Here is a 16,217-nt window from a genome sequence, read left to right on the forward strand (position 1 = left end):
CACCTACACTACAGAGAACAGCCTGAACACCAGACACCATATAGCACCACACACCTACACTACAGAGAACAGTCTGATCACAGGACACCATATAGCACCACACACCTACACTACAGAGAACAGTCTGATCACAGGACACCATATAGCACCACACACCTACACTACAGAGAACAGCCTGAACACCAGAGACCATATAGCACCACACACCTACACTACAGAGAACAGTCTGATCACAGGACACCATATAGCACCACACACCTACACTACAGAGAACAGCCTGATCAAAGGATACCATATAGCACCACACACACTACAGAGAACAGTCTGATCACAGGACACCATATAGCACCACACACCTACACTACAGAGAACAGTCTGATCACAGGACACCATATAGCACCACACACCTACACTGGACAACATATAGCACCACACACACCTACACTGGACAACATATAGCACCACACACCTACACTACAGAGAACAGCCTGAACACCAGAGACCATATAGCACCACACACCTACACTACAGAGAACAGTCTGATCACAGGACACCATATAGCACCACACACCTACACTACAGAGAACAGCCTGAACACCAGAGACCATATAGCACCACACACCTACACTGGACAACATATAGCACCACACACCTACACTACAGAGAACAGTCTGATCACAGGACACCATATAGCACCACACACCTACACTACAGAGAACAGCCTGAACACCAGAGACCATATAGCACCACACACCTACACTACAGAGAACAGTCTGATCACAGGACACCATATAGCACCACACACCTACACTACAGAGAACAGCCTGATCAAAGGATACCATATAGCACCACACACACTACAGAGAACAGTCTGATCACAGGACACCATATAGCATCACACACCTACACTACAGAGAACAGTCTGATCACAGGACACCATATAGCACCACACACCTACACTGGACAACATATAGCACCACACACACCTACACTGGACAACATATAGCACCACACACCTACACTACAGAGAACAGCCTGAACACCAGAGACCATATAGCACCACACACCTACACTACAGAGAACAGTCTGATCACAGGACACCATATAGCACCACACACCTACACTACAGAGAACAGTCTGATCAAATGACACCATATAGCACCACACACCTACACTGGACAACATATAGCACCACACACACCTACACTGGACAACATATAGCGCCACACACCTACACTACAGAGAACAGCCTGAACACCAGAGACCATATAGCACCACACACCTACACTACAGAGAACAGCCTGAACACCAGAGACCATATAGCACCACACCTACACTACAGAGAACAGCCTGAACACCAGAGACCATATAGCACCACACACCTACACTACAGAGAACAGTCTGATCAAATGACACCATATAGCACCACACACCTACACTGGACAACATATAGCACCACACACCTACACTACAGAGAACAGCCTGAACACCAGAGACCATATAGCACCACACACCTACACTACAGAGAACAGTCTGATCAAATGACACCATATAGCACCACACACCTACACTGGACAACATATAGCACCACACACCTACACTACAGAGAACAGCCTGAACACCAGAGACCATATAGCACCACACACCTACACTACAGAGAACAGTCTGATCACAGGACACCATATAGCACCACACACCTACACTACAGAGAACAGTCTGATCACAGGACACCATATAGCACCACACACCTACACTACAGAGAACAGTCTGATCACAGGACACCATATAGCACCACACACCTACACTACAGAGAACAGCCTGAACACCAGAGACCATATAGCACTACACAAACACTACAGAACAGCCTGAACACCAGAGACCATATAGCACTACACAAACACTACAGAACAGCCTGAACACCAGAGACCATATAGCACTACACAAACACTACAGAACAGCCTAAACACCAGAGACCATATAGCACTAGACAACAGCCTGATCACAGGACACCATATAGCACCACACACTCTAAGTGGCCAGTTTATTAGGTACACCCATCCAGTACCAGTTCTGACACCGTCCCCTCTATGCATCCAGAACAGTCGGATTTTTGGGGGGCATGGAAACGTTGCTCAATTGGTATCAAGGGACCTGACCGAGGGACATGACCTGTGCCAGGAAAACATTTCCCACACACCACCAGCCTGTACTGTTGACAGCAGACAGGATGGGGCCATGGACTCATGCTACTTACGTCAAATCCTGACTCGAACATCAGCATGATGCAACAGGAACCGGGATTCGTTGGACCAGGTAATGTTTTCCACTCCTCAGTTGTCCTGTGTTGGGGATGGCGTGCCCACTGGAGGCGCTCCTTCTTGTTGTTAGCTGATAGGAGTGGAGCCCCGATGTGACAAGGACCGACGAGTTAGGAATTCCGAGATACAGTTCAGCAGTGGTTCCCAAACTGTGTCGGCGCGACGGGCCGGCGCAGGATGTTCTCCAATGCTAGAAGGGGGTCCTGAATGAAAAGTTTTGGAACCCCTAGCGCACACCACTGTTGTACTGCGTCGTTATTTTCCCGTTTGTGGCCCGCCTGTCACCTGTTATTCTTGCCATTCTCCTTCAAACTCATCAGGGAGCTGTTTTCGCCCACAGGACTGCCGTCTGACTAGATGTTTTTGTTTGTTGCACCATTCTCGGTAAACCCTAGACACGGATGTGGGTGAAAAGCCCAGGAGGCCGGACGTTCCTGAGATACTGGAACAAGCGCCTGGCAGCGACTCACTATCTGTAGGAGCGGACTATTTTCGTGAACGAGGTGGTGTATCTAATAAACTTCACACTGGTAAGCAGCCTGGCTTACCACACATATAACTTTAGTTACTGTACTTGCCAAGTCAGAGACATACTTCTTCAAACATTGGTTTGACATCAACTCAGTCGAACAATTCCCCTAGACATTCACCAAGAAGCCTGAACTGAAATAGATGAGTGGGAGGTATTCAGCCACTCTTAGGGAATAATGGAAGTGAAATGGGAACGGTTTCTTTACTCTGGAAAAGCCAACATCTCCGTATGCCCTCTTACCCAGGTCTCCCAGCTGTACATGTCCCAGGACATAGAGACCGCTCTTCTTGATGTCGTTGATGAAGGTGATGAGACCTACACTGCTACGGGGGTTAGACACCATCAGCAACACCTGGGGTCTCCAGAACTTCACATGGTCCTTCCGCACGTCCAACATCAACAGGTACTTACGCACCTGGAGGGAGAGACCGAGAGACAGGTTACAACAGAGCTGTATACTGTCTTCTCTATAGCAGTGGTTCCCAACCGTTTTGGGTTAAATGTACCACCAACGGAATTTTGCTCTGCCAGAAGGAGTACCCCCTCATTTTGGTCTCATGAGCCTTCTCAATTACCCCATGGATAGGCCAAGTACTCCCAGGGGTCCTAGTACCCACACAATAGTTAACAGGACTGGATGACTGGAATGCTAAGTGGTAACACACAGAATCTTAATTTGACCTATAGTCACAGCAAAATACTTTTAGTCCGGAAGTTAGGCTATTAGCCGTAGGCTACATGAAAGGTGCAATACTGTTAAGATAACCATGTGTTAGTGTGGGCTTTCAGTGAATTTATTTAAATCAAAGCTCCTCTGCATTTCCTTCGGCACAGTAAAAGTCTCAGCAACAAAAGACTGATCAAATGAAGATCCTACATGTGTACAGTACATTGGTTGCCAAGGCATGTTGCTTCTACTGTAGTGGCCAGATGATTTGGCAAACTCCCCAGTTGTTCATTGTTATACCATACATGTTCATGTCATATACATTATGTATGGTACAACACCTAACCACAGAGGAGTTGGATAAATCACAGATCTGGTTACTACAGGCAACTAGAAAAATGGTGTATAATCGCTGAAGTTTGACACTCTGAATAAAACCATTTCTTCACTCTCCTCTGACACACACATTCTTGTGCATCCCCCACACCAAGCTCCCTGTCTGCAGAGTGTCTGTGTGGTCTCGTCAGGATTCCGCCAATGCAGAAACAAATTGGATCCACAATCAGAATCCCATTAAGACATGAGCCTGTTGCAGAGACTGCAGACGAGGGAGTGTGTAGCAGGGGTGTGTGTGGTGGTCATGAAGAGATAGTTGTCATTAAGGAAAGGGAGTACCGCCGACCTCCCGCCATATTCTCATTACATAAAATCACAGGGCTGTAATTATATCTATAGTACTAATATTGAAACATTCCAAGTCTGAAACATAAACCTGCCTCTGCTATCTAAATTCCTGTTACCTAGCCAACCATAGAGATAATTAGCAAATACTAGGTCCAAATGGCAGATATTCAAGATAATGGGACTATTAAAATCCTCTGAAAACATTGTTCCTTCCAACCTTCCTTGGAGTGATCACTGAAGGGGCATGGCTGGATATGTGAAAGATGTGTAGTCGATTCTAGGTTTCCTTAAGATCAGTGATTACTTTACAGGAGATGGGATACTAAGATAAGTATTTTAATAACTAAATCACTATGATAAAAAGTACTGAAACCATGCTTATGACCAGACAACCTCATCTGAATAATTAGTGTGTGTGTGAATGCATGTTTATGTGAGAGTGTGCATGTTTGTGTTTACATACTGCTAATGATGAGAACGCTAAACACTCATAATAACACAATCATTATCATCATAATCATCATTATCAAAGTTTCTGCAAAACAGAGAAAGGTCCTGGAGTCAATGTGCTTCTGCCTCCTCCACTCATCTACTGCTCCATCTCTCCCTCACGCCGTCTCTCTCCATCACCCTCTCTCCTGATCCACCTCGATCTTCTGATCCATCACTTCTATTCTCAATCACTCCTCTCCATTACCACCTTCCATTGCATTTCCAACTTGTATTATTTTAGCAATCTATAAACTTAATTTCTATCACTCCTTCAATATTATCAGCTTGCATCTCCTTGGCTGGATCACATGAATCCCTTCTTCGTCTTTCCTCAATGTCACCCAGTTGGCACCGATCCATACTGAGCACTGCCGAAACATGCACCCTCGTAATCCCCAGATGCACACACACGTTACTTTAATCTAAGTGGGCCAGTCTCTCTGCGTTCCCCTCGTTTCCCTCTCTCCCTGAGGACTGGGGGATGGGGAGGAGAGGGAGCAGTGGAGGAGAAAGGCTCAATAAGTTAAGTGGCTGTAATAATGCTCCTGGAGCAGCCTAGCTTTTGACAGGCTCCTGGCAACTTACTGCCCTGGCAACCGTCCCCTTGGCAACGGTCCCTCCTAGCAACACTACCCCCCTCCTTGAAAATATGGTGTGCAGAGCAAAAGGCTTGTAAAATAGAGGACAAACACTTCTGGATAAGAGGCTAGGGCGGTATACCGTATATACACACACACACACACCCCCAAATAGCCATGGGATGGTTTTTCAATACCATCAAAACTATTTCTTTGAAGTTTTTCAATAAATTGTAGTATTTGTAGCTAATTAAGTAAATACCCACAGTCAACTTGTGCAATACGTTAAGAGATAAAGCAAATTGCGTTCTTAAATTTCACCTGGCACATTATTCTACATTATGAAGCTTACCATAGTTGAGCAACTTGTTTGAAATAACAACGGGTGAAAGAGGGAGCAGGTGACTGAGGTGAGTAGAGCTGTGTATTGACAAGGGTTGCATTTTATATTGAAAGTCATGACAACAGAGGAGTGATGACGAGCAGAAATTACAACAAGAAGCATTTTAGACCTGCGTTTACAAAACACACTTTCTTATGCATTTTATATTGTTTTCCTGTATGAACTAATTCTGCATTAATGCGACCCTCAAGTTTAATTTGCTAGACATCTAAGTAAGAGGCTGAATTAATAAGGCGACAGGGGATCATATTGTGTTAGCTTTCTGCCATGTTTGAGAAGTCAAAGCCCTTTGGATGAGTTCTGTACAACTGCCCCTGTTATCTTGATTCTCTGGTGTTTTTTTCCCTTCTCTCTTCTCAGCCTGTCTGCTCCTCCCCCTCCCTCAAGTCAGAGCAAGCAGACCCGTTGCCCTAGTGAATCCAGACTCCACACATGTACGGATGCTGCACTAGCGACAGCACCGCTGTTGTTCCTTCAGAGAAGGATGCATAACAAATGGGTTCACTTGCACAACATTGCTCATTCACAATCGCTTGAAGATGTCCAAACTCACCAAAAAAGGCATTCAGTAACTCCTATATGTGTTTAACTTTGAGCTAGATTGCCTGTCTTTGCGATTCATTTATTTTAGTTTGCGCTTGTTAACATACAGTACTTATCTAGCAGCTTGAAATTCGCTATTAATTATGCAAAATTGTGAGCATTCTGGTAATAGACGCCCAATGGTCTTTTATGCGGTTTTGTGTACTAAACCTGTAATACCGTAAATCCTGAGACAAGTACAGTATAACGATTTGGACACCGCTCAACCCTACTGGATGACATAATGTTCTGCAGACTGATGTAGCTGCGGAAGTGAATGTGGCACAGAAGTGTGTGTGTGTGTGTGTGTGTGTGTATACATACACACTGTACTGTGTACCTGGTGGAAGATGAGAGCCTGGCTGATATAGCCCCAGCTGCTGGTAGGGCTGAGGTAATGGATGAGCAGCAGTAGAAGCAGCATGAAGGCAATGGAGGCTGAGGCATAGATAGAGTTGATCAGGAACATCATAACAGCACAGCCCACGATGCCCAGCACACAGGTGTGCCACGTGAAGTAACGGAACGTGGGCCTGGAGGGAGAGAGGAGAGGGTTTATACACACACACACACACACACACGTAAATGCATTTGCTTTTAGAGATGCAAATTATCTTAATTTCTCTCGCTTTCCCACTCTCTCGTTCACGTGAGCATTCTAAGTGAATGTAAAGCTCTAAGTATGATAAACAACTGGAGGTGAGTCAGTATATAGAAAGTGATGGGGTTATTTATCTGCTGTGTTTTTGTGAGCAGTCTTAATGACTAACTGCATCTATAGAAAAGGTGGACAGTTTGTGTGTAGTGTCCATGCACGTGTGTGTGTGTGTTAATGTGTGTGAGTTTAAGCGAGAGTAAATTAGTGTGTGTTAGTTCATGTGTGAGTGAGTGAGACAATTGAGACATGGATTGTGTGTGTGTGCCATTCAGAGAGTGAATGGTCAAGATAAAATATTTGCCTTTGAACGGGGTATGGCAGTAGCTGCCAGGCGCACCGGTTTGAGTGTGTCAAGAACGGTCCACCAACCAAGGGACATCCAGCCACCCACCAAGGGACATCCAGCCACCCACCAAGGGACATCCAGCCACCCACCAAGGGACATCCAGCCACCCACCAAGGGACATCCAGCCACCCACCAAGGGACATCCAGCCACCAACCAAGGGACATCCAGCCACCCACCAAGGGACATCCAGCCACCAACCAAGGGACATCCAGCCAACTTGACAACTTTGGGAAACATTGGAGTCAACATGGGCCAGCATCCCTGTGGAAAGCTTTCGACAGTAAAGCCCATGTCTCAATGATTTGAGACTGTTCTAAGGGTAAAATGGGGTGGAGCAACTCAATGTTTTATGCATCACTGCTGTAGATATTCTTAGTTTAGCGTGTGTAAATTCCCCAAGTGTACATACACTCAGCAAAAAAAGAAACGTCCTCTCACTCTCAACTGCGTTTATTTCAGCAAACTTAACATGTGTAAATATTTGTATGAACATAAGATTCAACAACTGAGAAATAAACTGAACAGGTTCCACAGACATGTGACTAACAGAAATTGAATAATGAGTTCCTGAACAAAAAGGGGGGGGAGCAAAATTAAAAGTAACAGTCAGAATCTGGTGTGGCCACTAGCTGAATTAAGTACTGCAGTGCCTCTCCTCCTTATGGACTGCACCATATTTGCTAGTTCTTGCTGTGAGATGTTACCACGCTCTTCCACCAAGGCACCTGCAAGTTCCCAGACATTTCTGGGGGGGGAATGGCCCTAGCCCTCACCCTCCGATCCAACAGGTCCCTGAAGTGCTCAATGTGATTGAGATCCGGGCTCTTCGCTGGCCATGGCAGAACACTGACATTCCTGTCGTGCAGGAAATCACGCACAGAAGGAGCAGTATGGCTGGTGGCATCGTCATGCTGAAGGGTCATGTCAGGATGAGCCTGCAGGAAGGGTACCACATGAGGAAGGAGGATGTCTTCCCTGTAACACACAGCATTGAGATTGCCTGCATGACAACAAGCTCAGTCCGATGACGCTGTGACACTGCATGATGGACCTCCAAATTGATCCCACTCCAGAGTCCAGGCCTCAGTGTAGCGCTCATTCCTTTGACGATAAACGCAAATCCGACCATCACCCCCAGTGAGACAAAACCGCGACTCGTCATTGAAGAGCACTTTTTGCCAGTCCTGTCTGGTCCAGCGACGGTGGGTTTGTGCCCATGGGTGATGTTGTTGCCAGTGATGTCTGGTGAGAATTTGCCTTACAACAGGCCTACAAGCCCTCAGTCCAGCCTCTAAGCCTATTGCGTACAGTCTGAGCACTGATGGATGGATTGTGGATTCCTGGTGTAACTCCGGCAGTTGTTTTGCAGGTGTTACACGTGGTCTGCCACTACGAGGACGATCAGCTGTCCGTCCTGTCTCCCTGTAGCGTTGTCTTAGACATCTCACAGTACAGACGTCGCAATTTATTGCCCTGGCCACATCTGCAGTCCTCATGCAGCATGACCAGGAACCATCTATCTTTTGGTGTTTTTCAGAATCTGTAGAAAGGCCTCTTTCGTGTCCTAAGTTTTCATAACTGTGACCTTAATTGCGTACAATTAACAACCGTTCCACAGGTGCATGTTCATGAATTGTTTATGGTTCATTGAACCAGCATGCGAAACAGTGTTTAAACCCTTTACAATTAAGATCTGTGAAGTTATTTGGATTTTTACAAATTATCTTTGAAAGACAGGGTCCGGAAAAAGGATGTTTCTTTTTTTTTTGCTGAATTTATGCATGGATAGCATTTTGATACTGCTATTTGGGTTGTTAAATTGGATTTGTCTGCCATTCTTGATTTATTTTCTTACATTCTAGCTGTTTGACATTTGACTGCATTGTTAGGAGCTTGTAACATAAGCATTTCGCTGCATCGCTATAACACCCGTTGAACTGTGTACACGACCAAGAAACTTCGATTTGACTTGATAAAGTTCAGCCATTTTGGTCAGGGAGTTGGTCAACCATGGTGTGATAAGATAGTGGAAAATAATGAATTGATCTGCACTTTGTGTTTGTTAGCTAGCCAGCCAGTTTTAAAGGGCTGCCAATATTATTCAAACAATGCAGTCAATCCACAGCCATACACCGCTTGAAATCAGCTAATGATAGAATTTAGACAAGTTGTAAATGCAACAAGTACTGTTCTTGTATCGTATAATAGCACTCACAGCTTTCCAAGAAAACAAACATTGAGGGCTCCATTTCAACAAGCCTATCACAATGGGAAATCTACGCGCAGGAAACAGTGTTATAGTCTCAGGGGTGTCAGAAATATTTTTGCCATTTTCACCATCACAAATAACAGAGCACTTGCTGGCGTTGGAGCGAAAGGGCCGGGTTTTGATGAATAAACAAGTTGTGGGTGTGTGGAGGCTCGCCCCCTCACTGGCCAATCAGAACGAGCTCCATGGTGAAATGTGTGGTTGCTTCAAATTGTGTACTTAAATGTCTCTCCAATTCTGACATTTTTTATTTAACTAGGCAAGTCAGTTAAGAAAACATTCTTATTTACAATGGACGGCCTAGGAACAGTGGGTTAACTGCCTTGTTCAGGGGCAGAACGACTAACTGTAAAGTTAATTTGTTAAATGGCTTAGAGAAATGAAATAAAATGTAGACCTATTTCAACCCATTTTCAGTCCACATTGCTACTGAAGCCGTGCAATTACTTAGAACATTCACACTGAAATAGAGGCTAGGCCTACTGTAAATTGCACAATGTCCGAGTATGGACATGCCAAACATTGTCAATAAGCAAGATTAAATTCATTATTGATAAGGCCTAAAAAGACAACATAGCAAACAAATTTTAAACAAAACAACTTGTTTTAAATTGGCGATGTCAGACTTACAGGCACCACAATTGCTCCCCGCTGGCATAGAATGTTAAAACAACGCAGACTATGGAGGGTTTTCACAGTAGCTGAACAAAGATCCAATATAGAGAAAGAGAGAATGTTATAACCGTAAAACCAGAAAGGTGAATCATTCTAATAAGATTGGTTGTAATAAAGAAAATAACTTCTTTAATAAACAATAAATGTAAAATGTAATGACATCATAAAAATGGCCAGCATAAAAACAATACATTGCTGTTGAACCAGCCGTTGTTATATAGGCCTACGGGAGGGCTTGGGTTGTGAACATATGAAATGGAAAACAAGCAATTGTTACAGGTTACTTCTAAATACAAGGTTCACAGAGGTTCTCATCTGTCGTTTCAGAATGGGCATGGACACGTAATCTACATCACAGACTGGGTTTTACGTTTGTCCAATACCTGACCTGAATGGCCAGAATAATGTGGGCCTGCCAAAAATGCATAGATAAAGGAATGACTGCACACTAACTCCTCTCGATTGTTAGATTTTAATAAAGGGTCGGTGATTAAGATTGATTTCCAAGCGATCTCCGGAACCAAACCCTTTATCGACAGTCTTGACTACTGAGCAATTGCATTGGGTAAGACAAAAAAAAGCATTTATTGAGAGGGGATGCTATGCCAAATAAAACAAAATAAGAAAAACAAAAATGTTTTATGTTAATAAATACAAACTATACAGGCACCAAAAGCACTTTAGTCTACTCTTGTTCCATACGTGCAGTATGCGTCACGGCTGTATAGGCCGTGACGGAGTTCCTGTTGTCAGAACAAAGGAGTTTCTGCTGTCAAAATGCATGATATAACCAACTGAGTTCCCGCTAAAACCAGGTTTTGGTTGGTCTTAAAAATCCATATCAGCGCTACCTGAAATGAGCACTTTGGATTATGTTTTTAAGGACACATTTCCACGCCGCCCAAGCGAACTGAGTGCAACCGAGCTGATATAAGAACCTGCCGTTAGGGCTGGAAAATGCCAGTGCGCCAGTTTTTACATGACAAAATTGCAAACTAACCTGCATATGACAACTAGCGCCACCTTAACGCCAGCCAGAAATAGAGCCCAGAGACATTTACGGTCCGTTTACATACATTTTAAGAGGCTATTTATACAGAACATGTGTATAAAAACCCGTATAAATAATTATGACAATATTTTAGGTTGACAATTGTATTACACCATTTCTGTGCATTCGGAAAGTATTCAGACCCCTTGATTTCTTCCTCACCATTCTACACACAGTACCCCATAATGACAAAGCAAAAACAAGTTTACAAATGTTTGAAAAAATAAATAAATACCTTACTTACACAAGTATTCAGACCCTTTGCTATGAGACTCGAAATTGAACTCAGGTGCATCCTGTTTCCACTGATCATCCTTGAGATGTTTCTACAACTTGGAGTCCACCTGTGGTAAATTCAATTGTTTGGGCATGATTTGGAAAGGCACACACACTGTCTATATAGAAAAGGTCCCACAGTTCATAGTACATGTAAGAGCAAAAACCAAGTCATGAGGTAGAAGGAATTGTCTGTAGAGCTCCAAGACAGAATTGCGTCTAGGCACAGATCTGGGGAAGGGTACATTTCTGCAGCATTGAAGGTCCCCAAGAACACAGTGGCCTCCATCATTCTTAAATGGAAGAAGTTTGGAACCACCAAGACTCTTCCTAGATCTGTCCGCCTGGCCAACCTGAGCAATCGAGGGAGAAGAGCCTTGGTCAAGGAGGTGACCAAGAACCCGATGATCACTCTGAAAGAGCTCCTGAGTTCCTCTGTGGAGATGGGAGAACCTTCCAGAAGGACAACCATCTCTGCAGCACTCCACCAATAAGGCCTTTATGGTAGAGTGGCCAGACGGAAGCCATTCCTCAGTAAAAAAAAGCACGACAGGCCGCCTGGTCTTACCCAAAAGGCACCTAAAGACTCAGACCATGAGAAACAAGATTCTCTGGTCTGATGAAACAAAGATTGAACTCCTAGGCTTGAATACCAAGCATCACTTCTGGAGGAAACATGGTGCCATCCCTACTGTGAAGCATGGTGGTGGCAGCATCATGCTGTGGGGATGTTTTTCAGCGTCAAGGACTGGGAGACTAGTCAGGATCGAGGGAAAGATGAACAGAGCAAAGTAGAGTGAAAACCTGCTCCAGAGTGCTCTGGAACTCAGACTGGGTGAAGGTTCACCTTCCAACAGGACAACGACCCTAAGCACACAGCCAAGACACTGCAGAAGTGGCTTCAGGACAAGTCTCAATGTCCTTGAGTGGTCGAGCCAGAGCCCGGACTTGAACATCTCTAGAGAGACCTGAAAATAGCTGTGCAGCAACGCTCCCCATCCAACCTGACAGAGCTTGAGAGGAACTGCAGAGAGGAATGGGAGAAACTCCCCAAATACAGGTGTGCCAAGCTTGTAGTGACATACCCAAGAAGACTCGAGGCTGTAATTGCAGCCAACGGTGTGTCAAAAAAGTACCGAGTTAAGGGAATGGCCTTACTAAAGAGCTGATAGGCTCAGTGACTTTCAACATGGCACCATCATAGGATGCCACCTTTTCAACAAGTCGGTTCGTCACATTTCTACACTGCTAGAGTTGCCCCGGTCAACTGATCACCATGTAAAATGCCAAGCATTGGCTGGAGTGGTGTAAAGCTCGCTGCCATTGGACTCTCAAGCAGCGGAAAAGTGCTCTCTGGAGTGATGAATAACGCTTCACCATCTGGCAGTCTGACGAAGGGGTTTGGTGGATGCCAGGAGAATGCTACCTACCCAATGCTTAGTGCCAACTGTAAAGTTTAAAGGGAAATCTTATCGCCACAGCATAAAATAACATTCTAGACGATTCTGTGTTCCAACTTTATGGCAACATTTTGGGGAAGGCCCTTTCCTGTTTCAGCATGACAATGTCCCGTGCACAAAACGATGTCCATACAGAAATGGTTTGTTGAGATCGGTGTGGATGAACTTGACTGGCTTGCAGAGCCCTGTTCTCCACCCCATCGAACACCTTTGGGATGAACTGGAACACCGACTGTGAGCCAGGCCTAACGCCCAACATCAGTGCCCGACCTCACTAATGCTTGTGAATGAATGGAAGCAAGTCCACACAGCAATGCCCCGACATCTAGTGGAAAGCCCTTCTAGAAGAGTGGAGGCTGTTATAACAGCAGACGAGGGACCAACTCCATATTAAATCCCATGATTTTGGAACGAGATGTTCGACGAGCAGGCGTCCACATACCTATGGTAGTGTATCACATGCCTTACTTGTATTTTCCACCATAAATAAAATCAGGGTTATGCCTCTACCACCATTCATTCCAATTAGACTGGTTTGGATTTCCCACTGACCAATAGGTCTGCCATTTTCATCCCATTCTGGAACTGAGGGTTTTTGACATAGCCCCTCTAGTAAATTAATAGGATGTATGTTACAGACAGACAGAGACAGGCTTACAGTGCTTACAGAAAGTCTATACCCCCATTGACCCTTTTCAACATTTTGTTGCTTAACAAAGTGGGATTGAAAGAGATTAATGGAATTTTTTGTAATCAACTTACAAAACACTCCATAATGTCAAAGTGAAAAGAAAATTCTACACATTTTTAGTAATTAACAAAAATATCATAACTAAAATAGTCATTGCATAAGTAATCACCCTCCTTGTTTAGGCAAGCCTAAGTTAGTTCAGGAGTCAAATTTGGCTGAACTAATCACATAATAAGTGATATGGACTCACTGTGTGAAACAATAGGGGATGACATGATTTGAATGACTACCTCTTCCTCTGTCCCCCATACAGTTAAGTATTGAATTTCAAGCACAGATTCAACAACAAAGACCAGGGAGTTTTTCAAATGCCTAAAAGGAGGGCAGTAATTGGTAGATATGCAACAATAAGAAATTAAACATTGCATATACAGTGGGGCAAAAAAGTATTTAGTCAGCCACTAATTGTGCAAGTTCTCCAACTTAAAAAGATGAGAGGCATTGAAGATGAAACGTGGCTGGGTCTTTCAGCATGACAATTATCCCAAACACACCGCCCGGGCAACGAAGGAGTGGCTTCGTAAGAAGCATTTCAAGGTCCTGGAGTGGCTTAGCCAGTCTCCAGATCTCAAACCCATAGAAAATCTTTGGAGGGAGTTGAAAGTCCGTGTTGCCCAGCAACAGCCCCAAAACATCACTGCTCTAGAGGAGATCTGCATGGAGGAATGGCCAAAATACCAGCAAGTGTGTGGAAACCTTGTGAAGACTTACAGAAAACGTTTGACCTATATTGCCAAAGAAGGGTATATAACAAAGTATTGAGACACTTTTGTTATTGACCAAATACTTATTTTCCACCATAATTAGTCTAGAGTAGTCTACACTGCTATCTGCCCAGCAGCTAGCTAAGCAGCTAGCTAACGTCCACCGTCCACCAGCACTGTAGAAACTATTACACTCAACTGAACGACTCGATTAGTGTAGTGTTAGCTAGCTACATAGTTGTCTTTGCTGTCTTCGTATCCAAGATAATTGTGTAGTTTAGAGTGTGTAGACTTAGAGTGATTATCTTAATTTACCGTGGTTAGCTAGCCAGCTATTTGTCGTCCTTAACGTAGGAGATACTGCTAGCTAGCTAGCCAACAGCTAGCCAACCTCTACCGAATAGAACTTCAACTACCCGGTCAACATTCCGCTTCGCTCCACAGGTAGTACCACATTTTCATTTAACTTCATTACAGTACAACGGTTTGATTTGTTTGATCGTAGCTAGCTAGCTACATAGCCGTCTTTGGATCTAAGACAATTGTGTAGTCTAGAGCGATTTTCTAGGTTAGCTAGCCAGCTATTGTCGTTCTTTTAACGTAACGTAACGCAATCAACACTGCTAGCTAGCCAGCTAGCCCCCGAATAGCAGCACTGTAGAAACTATTACACTCGACGGAACGACTTGATTAGTGTAGTGATTAGTGTAGTGTCAACAACGCAGCCAATTGCCAGCTAGCCTACAAAGTCAACAACGCAGCCACTGCCAGCTAGCCTACTCCAGCAGTACTGTATCATTTCAATCATTTTAGTCAATAAGATTCTTGCTACGTAAGCTTAACTTTCTGAACATTCGAGACGTGTAGTCCACTTGTCATTCCAATCTCCTTTGCATTAGCGTAGCCTCTTCTGTAGCCTGTCAACTATGTGTCTATCTATCCCTGTTCTCTCCTCTCTGCACAGACCATACAAACGCTCCACACCGCGTGGCCGCGGCCACCCTAATCTGGTGGTCCCAGCGCGCACGACCCACGTGGAGTTCCAGGTCTCCGGTAGCCTCTGGAACTGCCGATCTGCGGCCAACAAGGCAGAGTTCATCTCAGCCTATGCCTCCCTCCAGTCCCTCGACTTCTTGGCACTGACGGAAACATGGATCACCACAGATAACACTGCTACTCCTACTGCTCTCTCTTCGTCCGCCCACGTGTTCTCGCACACCCCGAGAGATTCTGGTCAGCGGGGTGGTGGCACCGGGATCCTCATCTCTCCCAAGTGGTCATTCTCTCTTTCTCCCCTTACCCATCTGTCTATCGCCTCCTTTGAATTCCATGCTGTCACAGTTACCAGCCCTTTCAAGCTTAACATCCTTATCATTTATCGCCCTCCAGGTTCCCTCGGAGAGTTCATCAATGAGCTTGATGCCTTGATAAGCTCCTTTCCTGAGGACGGCTCACCTCTCACAGTCCTGGGCGACTTTAACCTCCCCACGTCTACCTTTGACTCATTCCTCTCTGCCTCCTTTCCACTCCTCTCCTCTTTTGACCTCACCCTCTCACCTTCCCCCTACTCACAAGGCAGGCAATACGCTCGACCTCATCTTTACTAGATGCTGTTCTTCCACTAACCTCATTGCAACTCCCCTCCAAGTCTCCGACCACTACCTTGTATCCTTTTCCCTCTCGCTCTCATCCAACACTTCCCACACTGCCCCTACTCGGATGGTATTTCTCTCTCCCCGCTACTCTCTCCTCTTCCATCCTATCATCTCT

The 16,217-nt window shown here is 44.8% G+C and overlaps 1 protein-coding gene across 1 annotated transcript in view; it reads right to left on the reverse strand.

Moving 5' to 3' along the window:
* Window positions 1-16,217, reverse strand: part of LOC135546590 (solute carrier family 12 member 9-like) — a 55,673-nt gene that overhangs the window by 7,692 nt on the left and 31,764 nt on the right. The window contains exons 10-11 of the mRNA XM_064975152.1: window positions 6,597-6,789; window positions 3,091-3,265 (exon numbers count right to left, since the gene is read on the reverse strand). Coding sequence (XP_064831224.1) covers window positions 3,091-3,265; window positions 6,597-6,789 — 368 coding nt within the window. The remainder of the gene's footprint in view (window positions 1-3,090; window positions 3,266-6,596; window positions 6,790-16,217) is intronic.

Source organism: Oncorhynchus masou, chromosome 9 (assembly GCF_036934945.1).
Source record: "Oncorhynchus masou masou isolate Uvic2021 chromosome 9, UVic_Omas_1.1, whole genome shotgun sequence".
NCBI lineage: Eukaryota > Metazoa > Chordata > Actinopteri > Salmoniformes > Salmonidae > Oncorhynchus > Oncorhynchus masou.